The sequence below is a fragment of the Anoplopoma fimbria genome, chromosome 7, assembly GCF_027596085.1.
Source record: "Anoplopoma fimbria isolate UVic2021 breed Golden Eagle Sablefish chromosome 7, Afim_UVic_2022, whole genome shotgun sequence".
NCBI lineage: Eukaryota > Metazoa > Chordata > Actinopteri > Perciformes > Anoplopomatidae > Anoplopoma > Anoplopoma fimbria.
The window spans coordinates 19,868,419-19,883,418 of record NC_072455.1 but is presented as its reverse complement, the minus strand read 5'-3'; the positions used below and the strand labels follow the sequence as shown (position 1 = coordinate 19,883,418).

Here is a 15,000-nt window from a genome sequence, read left to right as displayed (position 1 = left end):
GCCTGACGGGGAAAACGTAGTATCAGGATCCTGAATGCAACAGGAACATCTGGATGAGTGGCTCAGCTCAGACCGGAGAGGAAGTAAAGCAAACACGTTGGAATCAATAATCCTGTAAGGTTTCTTCCTGAACCAAAAAAGGCTAAGACCGGGTTTTCCCATCATTGTCACAGCACCACAAGACATCAGCCCGTTGCTCTATTTTTGATCTTCTATCAGTGGAGCACACATGCTGATTCACGTCGGAGCTGCTCAGAGGCCAACAGCAGAAGACGGGATGGTTTCAGAAGAAGTGGGAAGTTTTCTTATTGTACATTTTCCTGGCTGGTCCAAGGATTTAAGCATCAGGTCTTCAGGTCTCTGACCTTTAAGGCCACAGACAGCTCTCCATCATTTTGGATTAAAATGACTGGGATATACTTAAACATATCGTCTGGCGAAAGTTGTTTCAACTTGTTCTTAACCTTGTGGATTCAAAAAAATGTCGGAATATTGTCGGAATATTTCCAGCAGCAGCCTTAAAACCAAGAGAGGGGAGGTCACACGTGCTTCCCTTTCTCTAATTCGCCGAGAATTAGACGAGAAGACAGATACCTCTCTCTAATATCTTTCAGTGGGGACGGATGGACAGCATGTGATAAAGTAATAAACAGAATGGTGAGAAAAAAATGCCCAATGTTTTGGTGGTAATTAAATATTTCAGGGGTAAATAAATGATGACACCTTTCTCTCCTCCACAGGATATAACATCAGTTGCTCTAAATAATAAATGAAAAATATGAACATTAGTATCAATATCATGATCCAACTCTGGTATAACTTGGTATTGAATCAAAACCAAACTAAACTTAGCTTGAAGGGAACGTTTCAAACCTTTTTTGCAAATGTCCAATCAGTGTCGGCGGTAAATGTAGTCGATTGAAGTGCATGTTGTATCGACCAAGAAAGCTGATTGTAGTTCATGCATCCAGTGACTTCATTTGAGGAGACAGTGACATAATTGGATGCAAGGAAGAACTACACGCTATTTCCACTTGGATTTCTAGTCTCCACCTCTGAGTAGCCACAGGCCGAGCTTTACATGCTGCTCAAAAACAACTTCCTTGCTCTCTGCTTGTATCGCAAACTAGCTAATAGCTTACCAAAACATGAGCGTACAGGATTTTACGGACCACTGACCCCTATTCAGCCACATCTATTAGCCATGCAAGAGGATAATGGCCGGCGGGGAGCCTCCAGGCCTTACAAGCCTGCGTGCAATGCATCCTGGTTCATATAGGCACTGCCGGCACAGCTCCGCAAGCAGAACTAAGCATTTACCAGTCAATTTAGCTCACACTAAAGGGTTCAATTGCTTCAATGGATTACATTTACCATCAACACTGATTGGAAATCCACATAAAATGTGGCAAACTTTCACTTTAAAGAGGCAGGATACAGCTTGCTTAGAAAAAAGCAGGGAATGTCCAAACATTTAAAAAAAGAAAAACTGCCTAGCACCTCTTAAAGCAAAGTTCTACGGTCTGTTGAACAGTTGCTGCTGAGCTCATCAGTTGGATTTTAGTCAGACGGAGCAATACATGCTGGGGAAATTCTCAAAGCTTTAACCACAGGGCTTGTGAGACGCCAACACGTATCAAGTCAAAGTGTATCTATGAGCAGCAGGGGAGGTTCCTGTTTTCATTCCAAAAGCAGCACATCAGCACCAACAGCTATCGGGTGTCAAAAGCTGTTACTGGCCACCCCTGTCGGTGTCAATGCCCTGGAATAGAGAAGTGATAGCAATGATTCAAGATGTTTTGTATACAACTGAAACAGGAAGTTAGTTTGGCGGGAAGGGGAGAAGAAATGCAACTACAGGGTTTTATTTTTAACTTTTTTGGCTGAGCGTCAATTTTTATTTGCTTTTACATGTTACAAAAGCTTGAAGAAGGAATCGGAGTAGTCTGGCCTCTTAAAGTCCACATTCATGTTTATGGTGACAGAATATTTAAGAATCTGGACTTCACAGAGGAAACCGGTGTATTGCAACTATATCCAAGCCGAGATCTAACTCAAGATGTGTTCAATGACAGAAATATGAAAAAAAAGAAAGAAAATAGAATGATGAATCGATACTTTATTTATTAGTCCCAAAAGATAAGTGTGTTGTTAAACCAAAACAACTCAAAGTAGATCTGCACGAACAATGACTCCAAACAGTTGAGGCATTATTAGATAACACAAGAGGCATGTGATCATATCTGTTATTCAAGCACACGTTCAGTGAAAAGATTACCGACTTAAAAGCAGCGTTGTTCATCACTGTAGGAGTTATTAAAAAGGCAAGAATGTGCAGATCTAATTCAAGTTTAATGAGTGCTCTGACACAGCAGATTAAAACACCACTAAGTGCATTTATTATACAAGACATTTGTTTCTTTAAAGTACCAGAAACTTAAACTAACAGTTAATGATGCCTGCTCCCTTTTGCAGAGAAAAACACATTGGTAGTCGATGTGATGGCCATTAGGAAAGAGCTACCATGACATGTACATTTAAAAAAAAGAAGAAAAAAAAAAGAAGCTCTTTTTAACTGAAGTCACAACAGGAACAGTATCTGCAGACCGGTTTCTAAGGCAAAAGGTTTTGCTCCTGACATTAACGCTTCTGTGAGGAGCACTGAGTGAGCTTAATTCACATGCAGAAAAAATGCATTCAAGTACAGGAACACCTCGCGATTATATACATTTGAACACAACTCAAGATGCGTGTATGAATCAAACTGTCATTCAAAATACCTGTGTGTATGAATTAAAATAGCTAAAAACAGATAAGTTCCTCCGTTAACTGGCCTCTCTATCTCAAGGTTGCATTGATGTATTTAGTTGGTGAAGAACGGACAAAAATAACATCATAACTTAATGTCGACAGATTAAATGAGGAGATCATTCAATCAGCTACAGTTCATGAAGGCTGAAATACAGAGTAGATGCGGTAAGTAAATGCTCCATGCACACACCGGAGACATTCAGTCCTCAGCTGTTTTAGATACAGGTGGTAGCAGGGCTGAGTCATTTTTTTAAATTACAGTTTTTCTGTCATATCTTTTCATTTCAATTAATTCTTATTTCATATAGATTAAAACTCCAGCCCAAATTCTAGAAGTCTTGAGTCGGCATTTAATAAATAAGTGACAGAAAAACTGTTTCACAAAGACACCGAAATTGATTCCAATCGAGATAAGAGAACAGAAGCTGACACGAGGATGCCGATGTGTGATGGAGCAATTATGGCGATAACAACGTCTGAGATAACTTGACATACAGGACGCTGAACTCGGCTGGAGATACAGAAGAGTGAAAAGTGTACGGGAAGCGTGGTGCGTTTAGAAACCCAGAGGGTGAGGAGCCACCACCCCTCCGTTCTCCACCACGGCAGCAGAGATGGCCCGCATGTTCTTGAAGAGCTGTCTGGACTGACTGGAGCGCAGCGACTTGATGTCTTGCATGATCCTATCGTAGGCCTGAGGGACGAAGGAGCGTTAAATCAAGGTATAAATATTTAATCTCCACAATTGATGATTTAAATTTTAACCAGGTGCATCTGAAAATAATTGATCAAGAGCTTTTGCCAGCGGATATTTGTGCTTGAAATGAAATCATCCAAAAAACAAAAAGTTGAATGTAGAAAACTAGCGAGTTGTGTTGAATGGATATTCATGAGCCAAACAATTTGAGAAGTTAGGCTTGGAAGTATTTTTTGATTCTAGACTATCTGGAAAATCATGGATAAGTTCACGCTGTTGCTGGCTATGTAAGAGCATTGGCTTGTCATCCAGCAAATGAACAGAACGTCAATTGTAAAAACACTCTTTTAGGATTATGTTACACAGGGAAAGTGTTAGCTGCAAACTGACCGAGGCTGTGCGGTAATCTGTACCGATACGGTCGGCATTTCAGTCCTAAATACATTGATTACATAAAGGAATAGTTCAACATTTTGGGAAATTGAGACCACTCATGTTTGCAATGTAAATCTAAATCCACAGCCGGCAGCCGGCTAACATAGCATGAAAACTGGAAACAGGTGGAACGGCTAGCTTGGATCTGTCAACGCTGAGTCATGATAATCCTTTTGGTAGCTCTTTTTAAAGTTGTTCAGTACAACTTTCCCTCCCAGATAATCATAACTCATTTCAGTGAAAAATGAAGGGTATATGTCTGGCAATATTATCAGAGAAATCATTCATTTCCTTTTTGAATCTCTATGTAAATAGAATGATGCATCATAACCTGATGTTAATAAATAGGAATATTGAGCTATATAACCATTATGTGTCTTCAAAATACTAAATGTATGTTAACTATAAAGATACAACGTCCTCATACAGACATTTTTGTCAGTGTTTCTGGCGTCGACTGTAGGATCTTACCTCCACACACCAGGTCTCACACAGCATCTTCTCATGCTGAGCTGAGGGACTGCCCTGACTCAGAGCGCGTGAAGCCCTGTGAGAGAGAGGAAAACCAAACACAGAGAATGTTAGTTTAGAGCGTATATGTAGATGGAATAAAAGTAGACCACAGAGATGGTGAGTGGGAGTTTGAAACCAGAGAGTGAGAGAGTGAAATGCAGACGGAGAAAGAGAGAAACATAGGTGTTGCTTTAAAAAAAAAAAAAAAAAAAAAAAAAAAAGGACAGAGTTTGCTAATCATTCTCTTGTTTTCATGTTTGCATACCTGGACAGGACCACGACCATGGCGTAGAGGTCGATAGCACCGTCAGCAACTCTCCTCAGGACAAATTGTTCATCTGCAACAGAGAGAGTCAAGTTAAAGAACAAGTTGGTTTTTTTCTAGGAGAATCTGTTCCAACGTTTTATGCAGAACCTGTGACAGTTGGGGATTTTTTTTTTTCTCCTACTGAACACCCACAGGGTTTTCTCTCACCTTCACCTGCACTCACACAAACACACTCACTCACTCACCAATGATCTTCTTTCCGTGTTTGATCAGCAGCTCCTCTGTGACCGCGCCAAACTGTTCGATGGCCTTAGTGGTCTAGAAATAAAATATAAATCAATCATTTAAAAAGGCAACAAAGTAGGAAAAAAAAGTCCCCTATCATATTATATATCATTAGCAAAAAAAGAAGAATTAAATAAAAGCCTACAATTGAAATGATATTACACACAAGAGAAGTTTACACACCAGTTCTCCGCTCTGTGCCAGCTCAGGATGTACGGTTCCCTGCAGTGTCAAACCAGTGCTCAAACCTGCCTTTCTACAAACACAGCAGAAGAAGGAAGTGTTAGACATACAATTGTTTTCATAAGAATGTCACCAACCTTTCAAGTTATAATACAGCCGGGTTTCCCCTTCCATAATAAGACTTGGGCATTGTGCAAAATGATTACATTTTAGACCCAGAGTTATTTAATTATTTTGGTTTTATTTTATTTTATTTGATCTATTTATTTATTTAGGAAGGATACATCTTTTTTTACATTCCAATTATAATGTAAGAATATCTTTAAAACTTCAAAGTTCATTGCTCTCTTAAAAAATGTGTACTTTAATTATTATGCTATTAAATTATTATTATTATCATTATTATTATAATATCAGTGGCATTACATGGTCTTAGCTGACAATAACATTGTCAATGTTATAATACTTTCACTTATATTATTAGACTATAGTGCATCATAGTCAATACAGTGAATATTAAGTATTTACCATAGGTGTATCATATCAGTTTCTTCAGGGGGAAAAAAAACTGTTATAGTCAACACCAGAATTACTGGAACACACTCCTATTTACTCAGGAAAACTGTCTGTGGTCAAGGTGTTAAATGTCTGTGTTGGCAGATGAAGGGGAGACAGAAAGTTAAGGACAAATAAGCTGCAGTGATAATAAGACGGGCGTTTCGTCTGCACAGTAACAGTACTCAAACAGAAGATAAGATAAGATAAGATAAAACAGAAGCCTTCTGAGAGCAGCGACTCAACTGTGAAGGAAGTTTCAAATCACTTTAAAGGTGAAGAACGCAGGAAATTGTGATATAGTGTGTGTGTGTGTGTGTGTGTGTGTGTGTGTGTGTGTGTGTGTGTGTGTGTGTGTGTGTGTGTGTGTGTGTGTGTGCTAGCAACGCCCCAATGCAAGGAATCCATATTATTCACTTCACAATTCCTTGAAGGCAGACATTGAAATGTGAAGTTTTTACTCGTAGACAGGATTACTATTATTCAACTGATGCGCTAACAAATGATCTTTAAAAGGTGTCAGCTGCAACTGTAAACATATGTAATAATGGAACTGACTCTTAAAATCAATAAATTGCATCATATATTGTGCATTGCAAGGGAAGTCCCCCGTCTCCCACCATCTGGAAACAGGAAGTGCCAAAGTGCAGCGTGTGACGCGAGTGTGAGACCCAACCTTTTGGCTCTCTTGGTGAGTTCTCCAGCGATCAACCCAGCGTTGCCGAGGGGGTTCTTCAGGGCCTTCTGCAAGCTCTTCAGCTGGTTGCCAGCGTTCTGAGGGGAACAGGCATGATTTAGAAATGTCTAATGCTTAAAGTGCCTGGAAACCTCTTTTTCTCAGCTTGCTTAGACACCTTCAAACCTGGACCTGCTGCATCCTGATGTAGCTGAGGTGTTGACTGCCATACTCTTCTACCGAAAGATGTTTGGTTTCACTTTCGGAACGTAAAAGTTTTGGGGTTTTTATTTTTTTTTATTTTTTTAAAAGGGGGTGAAAATCTTTCCCTGTTGTTCCGACTATATTAGGCATGAGGGATAATAGAGAAGGATTTCCTGAAAACATGCCATTATATTAATAATTAATCAACCCTGTCACCTAGTCTGCTTTACTATAAGACGATAAAGAGAGTCACTGAGTGCTAAGAAAAACAGATCCTTTGTGTAAAATAAGGAAAAGGAAGTTAATTCATTATCACACGTTTGTAAACCCACAAGACTACACGATAAGAAGCAAGCAGAGTTCACTTCCTCTCTACAAAACTGTCTGTACTTTTTCACACAGACACTATGAGATCAAAAAAAGAGACGTTCGATTTTACCTGGAAGCCATTAAGGGCCACAAAGAGCCTCAGGATGTCGTTGGTGCCCTCAAAGATTCGGAAAATTCTGAGATCCCTCATCACTCTTTCCACTCCACAGTCCTGAGGAAACAGATTCAGGAAGATGATGAACTTCTGCTTGTTCTCTTTAGTAAAAAAAGTATTGGTTATTTTAATTTTAAATTAAATCCTACCCATAAAAAAAACACATGATTCGCTCAGACGAATGCACTGAATTTAACTTTTCTGATAATATTCTGCACTGAAAATCAATCTCGACTTCAGCCTGTCAAAACTTTGGTAAAGCCACGTTTATATTTACATATTGAGAAACAAATACGAGTGTGTGTCACTCAGCGTAACTCATATATACATTACATTTTATATCCCGGCCTCTCACACAAGAGAACACACACATTACATTACATTACAGTCATTTAGCAGACGCTTTTATCCAAAGCGACTTACAGTCAGTAGTATATTACATATCATTCACCCATTCACACACTGATGACAGGCTACCATCAAGGTGCCACCATCAGACTCTAACTAACATTCATCATCCAGTCCACACCGATGGCAAGCCTTCAGGAGCAACTTGGGGTTAAGTGTCTTGCCCAAGGACACATCGACAGCCGAAGCCGGGTATCGAACCCGCTGCAAACAGGAACAGAGAGCATCTAAATATTCATTTCTGCGTTTTGAATCGTGCATCTGCAAAGAAACACTGAGTCAAAATGTTCACTATGAGCAGAACTGATCAGAGGCTGGTGCTGAATGTTTTCCCCCTCTTCCTTTTTTAAAAGGATTTTATTGAGAAGGAGGGGAGTTGTCCTTCCTGTTTTTCTTGTATCTTAATGTTTTAAGATAAAAAGATTATTTAAAAAAAAAAAAAAGATACACAAAGGGAAAAAAACACTGAAACATCTGTACATATAATTGTAGTTTGGAAGCTTAAAACTTACAAATTCTGTTGAAATCTTTCATTGACTCTGGATGAATTTTTGAGCTTGTAAATCATAGTAGTAAAATAAATTGCTTTAAGTTGTACAGGTTGATTCGTCCACCCCATGTAAATGCTAGAGTATAATTTCCATTAAGATTGCCACCTCTGCAGTTGGTGCATTAAAATGTTGTTACCATGAATGGGTAAAATGTTCCATCGTATTGAGAGTCTGGTGAAGCAGCACTTATTGTTTACACCATGCCCTTTTCCCCTAAATCTTCAGCTAGCTCATATCGCTCTATTCTTGTGAACTTCTTGGTTATTGTTTTTTTTATTTTGTCTGAGGAAACCTTAAATGTGGCATCTGTGTCAACGTATGCAGCAACCGCACTGGCAACGTGAACGAAACTCCTGTCTGAACAACACAAATACAGTTGTAGTGGTTGTTCAGGCTTGTAGCACTATTGTTGCTGGCTGATTCTGTAATCACTGATGAGATGATGAAAATAACACTGCGCAGATCTTTGCAAATAAGCTGTTAAGTAAATATGACATAAGGTCAGTGATAACTGCAAATAGAGTGTGGCGATAAAGCAGGAAGACGGTTTCTTTTCCGATAACATAATACCAGGAAGGAAAGTCTCGGAAATGTAACGGAAACTGAAAGTGATTTCTTTTCATATTGCCAGGAAGACCAGCCAAATTGATCAATAAAAGATTAACAAACAACTGTTTGAATGGATGTTTTAAAAAAAGGTGGATCAGTATGCTCTTCAATGTACTAAAAACACAAGAATGAATCAAGTTATCTGCATAGTGGTTTATACTGATGTATTTCTGCTCTAGTACATGACTCTATTATATCAACAGGCAAAGTTCACTTTTCTTTCTCTTGTCTACTTGTTGACTCTTGATTGTTGCTCCTTAAACACTTTACAGTCAATGAAACACTACATTACAGAAAAGTAAATTCCCTAGTCCTATAGTAGTGGCTGATTGTGTTAATGAATGCTGTACACAAGTGGTGGACGGCTCAGTGTTTCTGTTTGACCAGTGTGCATTGTTAAGCACCGCAACTTATGCCTAAGTAGTTACGCGGTTGGCAAAACTACTATCCCTGGAGAACAAACTTCTATGAGGCCAGCAACTTTGGTTCAGGAACTATTTAGACCCTGGTTCTTCTGGTCAAAAGGCAAGTTAAGTTAAGTTTCTAAAATAGTTTCTGGGCTCTTGGAAAATGTCCTTGAGTTAAAATTGACTATTCTTAACCCAGAGGAGGGACAGTTTGGTGCCAGTGAGTAAGTCCAGGAACTATTAAGACCCAAGTCAAGTTTCTTAGTTCCTAAAAGTAGTTTCTGGAAAAGTTCCTGGCTTTTCTTTTTTTTTTTTTTTTTTTTTTATCCGCAAGAGGAGCTTTTTAGGGTACGGCAGTATGGTGCTTATAATTTTGACCTTCGTGCCTCCAGTCAAAGACCAGGTTCTGGAAAAGGGGTTCAAATTTTGCAGGGTACTCACTCAACCCTGCTTACGGTTTGTCACCTTAAACAAATGTAACATTACTCTTTTACTTTGTGAACTACTTATTTTATTAACCTATAGCGTTGGCCTTTTAAAATTGTAAGTAAACGGTAGCATCTGCTTAAACAACAAACAAGCTGACAAAACCACAAGAATATGCATCCGTCCCGTGCAGCGTCTCTGTGCTGTTTGAATGAAACTGGATGTGGACTGAGCGCTCACCTTCATGAAACCCATGCCGCCCATAACCTGAATGCACTCGTCGGTCACAGTCCACGCTGCCTCCTGTAACAGTTAGAACAAAAAAGAAAACACACACAGAGATGCTTTTTGAGTTTTCGCTGTGACAAATGCACAACGACATATCATCTTAATCCAGGAAACAAGCATAGACAAAATGCATTCCTGTATCTCCAGTCTTCCACAGAAAGAGGAACATCAGAACTATTTTGAAAGAGGTGTTGTCTCACCAGAGCACTAATGTTTGTAAGAAATAACCACTTTACCTAAACAGTAAAAGCAAAAGAATGCATCATTTTCTAAAAGTGGTGTCAGAGGCAATTATGCAATTACAGTATATCAGACAGGCGTTATAGAAACTATGAGCCCCTCTGGTATTTATGCTTGACCAATGAAATGAAATCTTACAGAGGCAAAGATCTTGCTGATGGCAGCTTCTATCTGGAACTCAGTCGCTCCACTGTCCATGTTGCCGCTGATCATGTAGGCCATTGACTGCAAAAAGACACAGAAGTGGTAATGTCAGCACGAATTTATGATACTTGTTCACGTTGAAGCGTTCAGCATCAATGCACGATAATGCAAAGTGTAAAAGTGGTTTCATTTGTTGAGAATTTGTGCTCAAAACATCTTTGCTTGGAAAATTTAAAAACGTTTTGTTAGACAGGATATCAACATAAAAATGTATCTCTTTAAACCCAGACTTTGTACTACACATAAATCAGAGAGAAGGCACGAGAATTAACAGACTAGAAGCGTATTCACGCTTAGGTTTGACAGTAAAAACATAAAATACCACTTAATATTGTTGAGATTTTGGTTCCTATATATTTAGTTCAACGCTACTTTAATCAAATCCAGCATCATAAATGTTAGTGAAAAAACAATTGAGATAAATGTTAATCACACTTATAGAAAAATTCACTGTTGCTTCGACCGACCTCAGTGACATATTGCAGCATGGTCATGCGAGCCATCTTCTCCTGGATGGCTCCGTAGGTGTGGATCTTGTTCCCAAACTGGGTTCTGTTGGCCGCATGATCCACCTGACGGAGAGAGGGAAATGGAGATCACCGTCACACCCTGAGACAATAGTTACAAGCTGTGGGACAGAATCAAACAGACCGATGGGTAAAGTATGAACCCTGTATGCTTCCTCATACTTCCAGACTATCCAGCCTATTTTGGGCTGAAAATGTTGTTTATCGTCTAGTTTTTGTGCATATAGAGGAAGTTTGGTGAGCTGCAGCCAGCGATGACGCGAGCCATCTTGTGGCGGGCTGCAAAACTGGTGTTACCAAAGAAGTAGCCGAGTGTGACCACGCAGTTTCTCTGGTTGCAAAAACAATACCGCAATGTCTGAAAATATAACAGAGAAAGCGATGTATAAACAAGATAACAACAAGTGAAGAGGTGTGTTGCATGTTGCATGTAAACACATGTTGCTTTTTGTCTACAGATTCTCTCCTGTTTTTAAAGAAATCCTCCCGTAGACAGGTGTTGTAAATTGGCGTTTCGCTACAAAACACTAAACACAGAGCACCTGGTCCTTGTGCATAAATGTATGCACAAGTTGAGTATATTGGGACAAGGATTTATCCAATTTTAACTTTTTCAGAGGTTTCTGCACTGAAAGTCACTTTATCACCAGTAGCTTCCTGGATATGCCCTTTTTATAATTCATTTGGATAGAAAACCTCACAGTCTGCAGCACTGCTATATCAAAATAAGATATTTAACTTTTGAATTGAAAAGCTAAACTTTGTAAAGGGTTGACACGTTTCTCAGAACATGAGGCGGTTGAGTCCATCTCTGCTGTGACGTACATTAAAGTACTGCTTGTGTAACAGCAACAGTATAACAAGCTGAATAGTACGAATTCGAAATGATCACATTTAGGAACAGGGATGGGTATTTTATTGATGCTAGTACTCTTATCGGTTCCTTATCAATACTCTTTTTGGTTCTTTTGATGATATTGTGAGAAAAAACAAAATATTACGAAAAGAATCAAGAAAAGAATCTTCTAAAGTCTCTCTAAAGATTGCTTTATAATTCTTGTATTTATACAAATAGTCTTTCTTGAGCAGCAATACCTTTCTTGAGCAGCAATAATATCTTTAAAATACAGTCGCAGCTAAGCAATCAGCTTTCATTTATTAATCTATTCTTATTAGCCGACTCCATATGGCATAGTTAATGTTAATAGTTAATTTTCTGTGGAAATCTCACTCTGTAACGACAACAGAACTGTTAACTCTAGAAAAACCTTATTTGATAAAGCTGCAACGAGCATTACAAAATACACATTTGGTTGCAGTCACTCAAGAACAATGTGAATGTTTGAGAGAAACAACAGCTGTGACCAGAGTATGTTTGAATCTTCAGCGTCTGTAACCTCAGCAGGAAGTTGCATTGCAGAAACAGGCCATACTGAGCTTCAAAATGGGGAATTTCCTACAAAACCACGACAATGCATGATCGAAAGAGGGTGTGTAACATAAACAATACAGCTTACAAAGCAATGCAGCAGCCGGGACAGAAAAGCTCGCCCTCATCACTTTGGCGTCTGCATGTACGGTGCTAAAGGTCGTCTACTCACGGCTTTGTTGATGACTCCCTTCATGGTGCCGGAAAGCGCCGCCGCCATGCCAAAACGCCCGTTGTTCAGGATGTTCATGGCCACCTTGAAGCCTCCACCCAACTCGCCCAGCAAGCAGTCAGCTGGCACGCGGACATTTTCGAAATAGACCTCGGCTGTGTTGGACGCCTTGATGCCCATTTTCTTCTCTGGAGGGCCACTGTGATGAAGAGGATGGTGAAAAAAAAAAAAAAAATCATCACATCAAGGCTTTGTCATGGTGCATAGTGATAAACAAACAATAATCTTAAGAAAAGATGTGCTCACTGTGTCACTCCTCCAAAGCTCCTCTCCACGACGAAGGCCGAGATCTTGTCCTTCATCTCCCCAGTCTTGGGATCCTTCATGGGTGTCTTGGCGAACACTGTGAAGATCTCAGCCAGACCTCCATTGCTGACAAGAAGAAGAAAAAAAGATTAGGAAAAAGACACATGCAACTCTGAGCCATTACATTATGTTACTTGACAAATTGTACAATGCTTCCGCCTTGTGGTGAAAAGAATTCTGATTCCGTTTGCTGTGACCTCACCTGATCCAGATCTTGCCTCCACTGAGAGTGAAGTACTCGCCGCACTCGGACTGAATAGCTGTGGTTTTGATGGAGGCGGCGTCGGAGCCGCTGGCTGGTTCGGTTAGGCAGAAGGCCGCTATATGCTCACCTGGAGGGACACACACGGACAACGGAGATGATTAAGCAGCTCTACATTCTTCCTTCATTAGATAATGGTCCTTCTAAATACATTGAATATACATGATATGTGAATATGAAGCAAAAGATGCAGGAGTACATTAAAGGTCATTTGTAAAATGTGCACCTATATCCCAATATTTAACAATTATCACATCTCTTTTCTAGCATAACCCGACCTTTACACATTGTTGGTTTTGGTCTTTTCATGGGATTTGCAGATATTAATAAAAAAACTACAAAAGGAGAATATAACGAGCATGTTCCTCGTTATTTACAGAGCTACGATTAACATCTGAAGATGCATGTAAATCCAGATACTGATGACGTCAAAATTCTTACCCGTGGCGAGCTTAGGCAGGTACTTCTCCTTCTGGGCTGGATTCCCAAAGAGCAGAATGCCCTTGAAGCCGATGGACTGGTGGGCGCCCAGAGTGATGCCAACGCCAAGGTCATGGCTGCCAACAATCTCAACCAGCCGGGCGTACTGTAACATTGAGTTTATCACATTAGACTCACTGCACTCGTTTGTTTACTTGGACACAATAAACGACTATAAATGTTGTCAAGCAGACGTACCTGTGTGTTTGAGAGGCCGAGGCCACCCAGTTCAGCTGGCACCTGCAGGCCAAAGGCGCCCATCTCCTTCAGGCCCTGCATGGTGTGATCTTCTACCTTCTCCAAGGAATCGTTCTTGGCAGCATCATTCACCTCCTGCACCACAGGAAACAGAAACGCAAGAGGGTGAGGGGCGAGTATAACGTATGTAGAGAAGTTGTTGAAGTTGTAAACATGAGGTCATACAAATGTATCCAAAAGATGAAAAGAGGAAATTATTTGAAATTACCTCAAAAAATTTGCTGACAGGCCCCACAAGCTCACGGAGAAACTGCTCCTGCTCTTCATTCATGGCTGCGGCAGACACAAACGTTATTTAACTCCTACAATTTTTTTTCTCCTTCATTTTGACAGAGCTTTTTAATGAAACATAGGCACCGTTTCAAAAAGAAATGAACATAATCTCTCAGATTTACCTGAGGGGTAGGGGAACACCTGGGCAGTCGCGATCTGCCCCTTGAAAATGTTGACGGCATATGATTTGGATTCCTAGGGAAAATTAAGTCATTACTAATGAATTCAACATTTTGAAAATAACACTGTGGATGTAATGAGACATCCATGACTGCGTGCATCCAAACCAAACAAGGTGCAATTCATAAAAAACATACTAATGCTAGGAGAGGTCAAAATAAAAACAGGGCACCCTTAATTCTTAAGTCGTGTTCACAAGATTGATACATTTGATGTGAACCAACAAAGGCAAATCGTTGTTTTTGTTTTTAATAATGACATTATCTCAAATAAAACAATTTAAAAATAATAATAACTGAGAATTAACATACAACAGCAACGGTCTTCTTCTCCACTTTAGTGGCTGTGTCAGTGCCGACTGCTGCTGGCTTCTCCAGCACCGCCTGAAGAGAAAGAGCAATAATAAGATAAAAATACACAAAAGGAATGAAAACTAATCCTAATAATGGAGGCCACAGCTCTGGGAAGAAGCTGTTCCTCAGTCTGTTTATGTGAGTTTTTATTGTTCTGATGCAATTGTAAAAACAGAGGAATAAGTGTGCTCATCAGCTTTGAATTCAGAGTTACGAGCAAACAAAATAACATGAATGAAAGTTTTTTCCACTTCCAGCCAGGGCACCGGCTTGGCTAAACACCTAAAGCACTCATCTAAGGCACCAAGTGGGTGAGAGGTGATCCCAAGGGCACAGCCAGCCAGCTGACTCCCCAAGCAGCAGGTGTACTCTGCATTTAGTACATATTTTTCAAATGGATAATGATGGCTGTTGTATTGCAATTGAGTTTTTGAACGAGACCCGAAATGTATGTAA

At 39.8% G+C, this 15,000-nt stretch overlaps 2 protein-coding genes across 3 annotated transcripts in view; one reads left to right on the top strand and one right to left on the bottom strand.

The window, feature by feature from the left end:
• zgc:194312 (uncharacterized protein LOC794943 homolog) overlaps positions 1-747 on the top strand; it is a 4,328-nt gene extending 3,581 nt beyond the window's left edge. For both annotated transcript variants that reach the window (XM_054601644.1, XM_054601643.1), the window contains exon 2: positions 1-747. This exon is cut by the window's left edge and continues 133 nt beyond it. In XM_054601644.1, the coding sequence (XP_054457619.1) occupies positions 1-6 (6 nt within the window). In that variant the 3' untranslated portion in view covers positions 7-747.
• A 1,115-nt stretch (positions 748-1,862) lies between these two features.
• acadvl (acyl-CoA dehydrogenase very long chain) overlaps positions 1,863-15,000 on the bottom strand; it is a 15,400-nt gene continuing 2,262 nt past the window's right edge. The window contains exons 3-20 of the mRNA XM_054601537.1: positions 14,503-14,574; positions 14,134-14,206; positions 13,947-14,011; positions 13,679-13,813; positions 13,442-13,586; positions 12,941-13,070; positions 12,679-12,804; positions 12,373-12,571; positions 10,712-10,816; positions 10,179-10,265; positions 9,753-9,815; positions 7,067-7,168; positions 6,424-6,521; positions 5,193-5,265; positions 4,970-5,042; positions 4,722-4,794; positions 4,415-4,490; positions 1,863-3,505 (exon numbers count right to left, since the gene is read on the bottom strand). Of these exons, the coding sequence (XP_054457512.1) occupies positions 3,368-3,505; positions 4,415-4,490; positions 4,722-4,794; positions 4,970-5,042; positions 5,193-5,265; positions 6,424-6,521; positions 7,067-7,168; positions 9,753-9,815; positions 10,179-10,265; positions 10,712-10,816; positions 12,373-12,571; positions 12,679-12,804; positions 12,941-13,070; positions 13,442-13,586; positions 13,679-13,813; positions 13,947-14,011; positions 14,134-14,206; positions 14,503-14,574 (1,833 nt within the window). The 3' untranslated portion in view covers positions 1,863-3,367. The remainder of the gene's footprint in view (positions 3,506-4,414; positions 4,491-4,721; positions 4,795-4,969; positions 5,043-5,192; positions 5,266-6,423; positions 6,522-7,066; positions 7,169-9,752; positions 9,816-10,178; positions 10,266-10,711; positions 10,817-12,372; positions 12,572-12,678; positions 12,805-12,940; positions 13,071-13,441; positions 13,587-13,678; positions 13,814-13,946; positions 14,012-14,133; positions 14,207-14,502; positions 14,575-15,000) is intronic.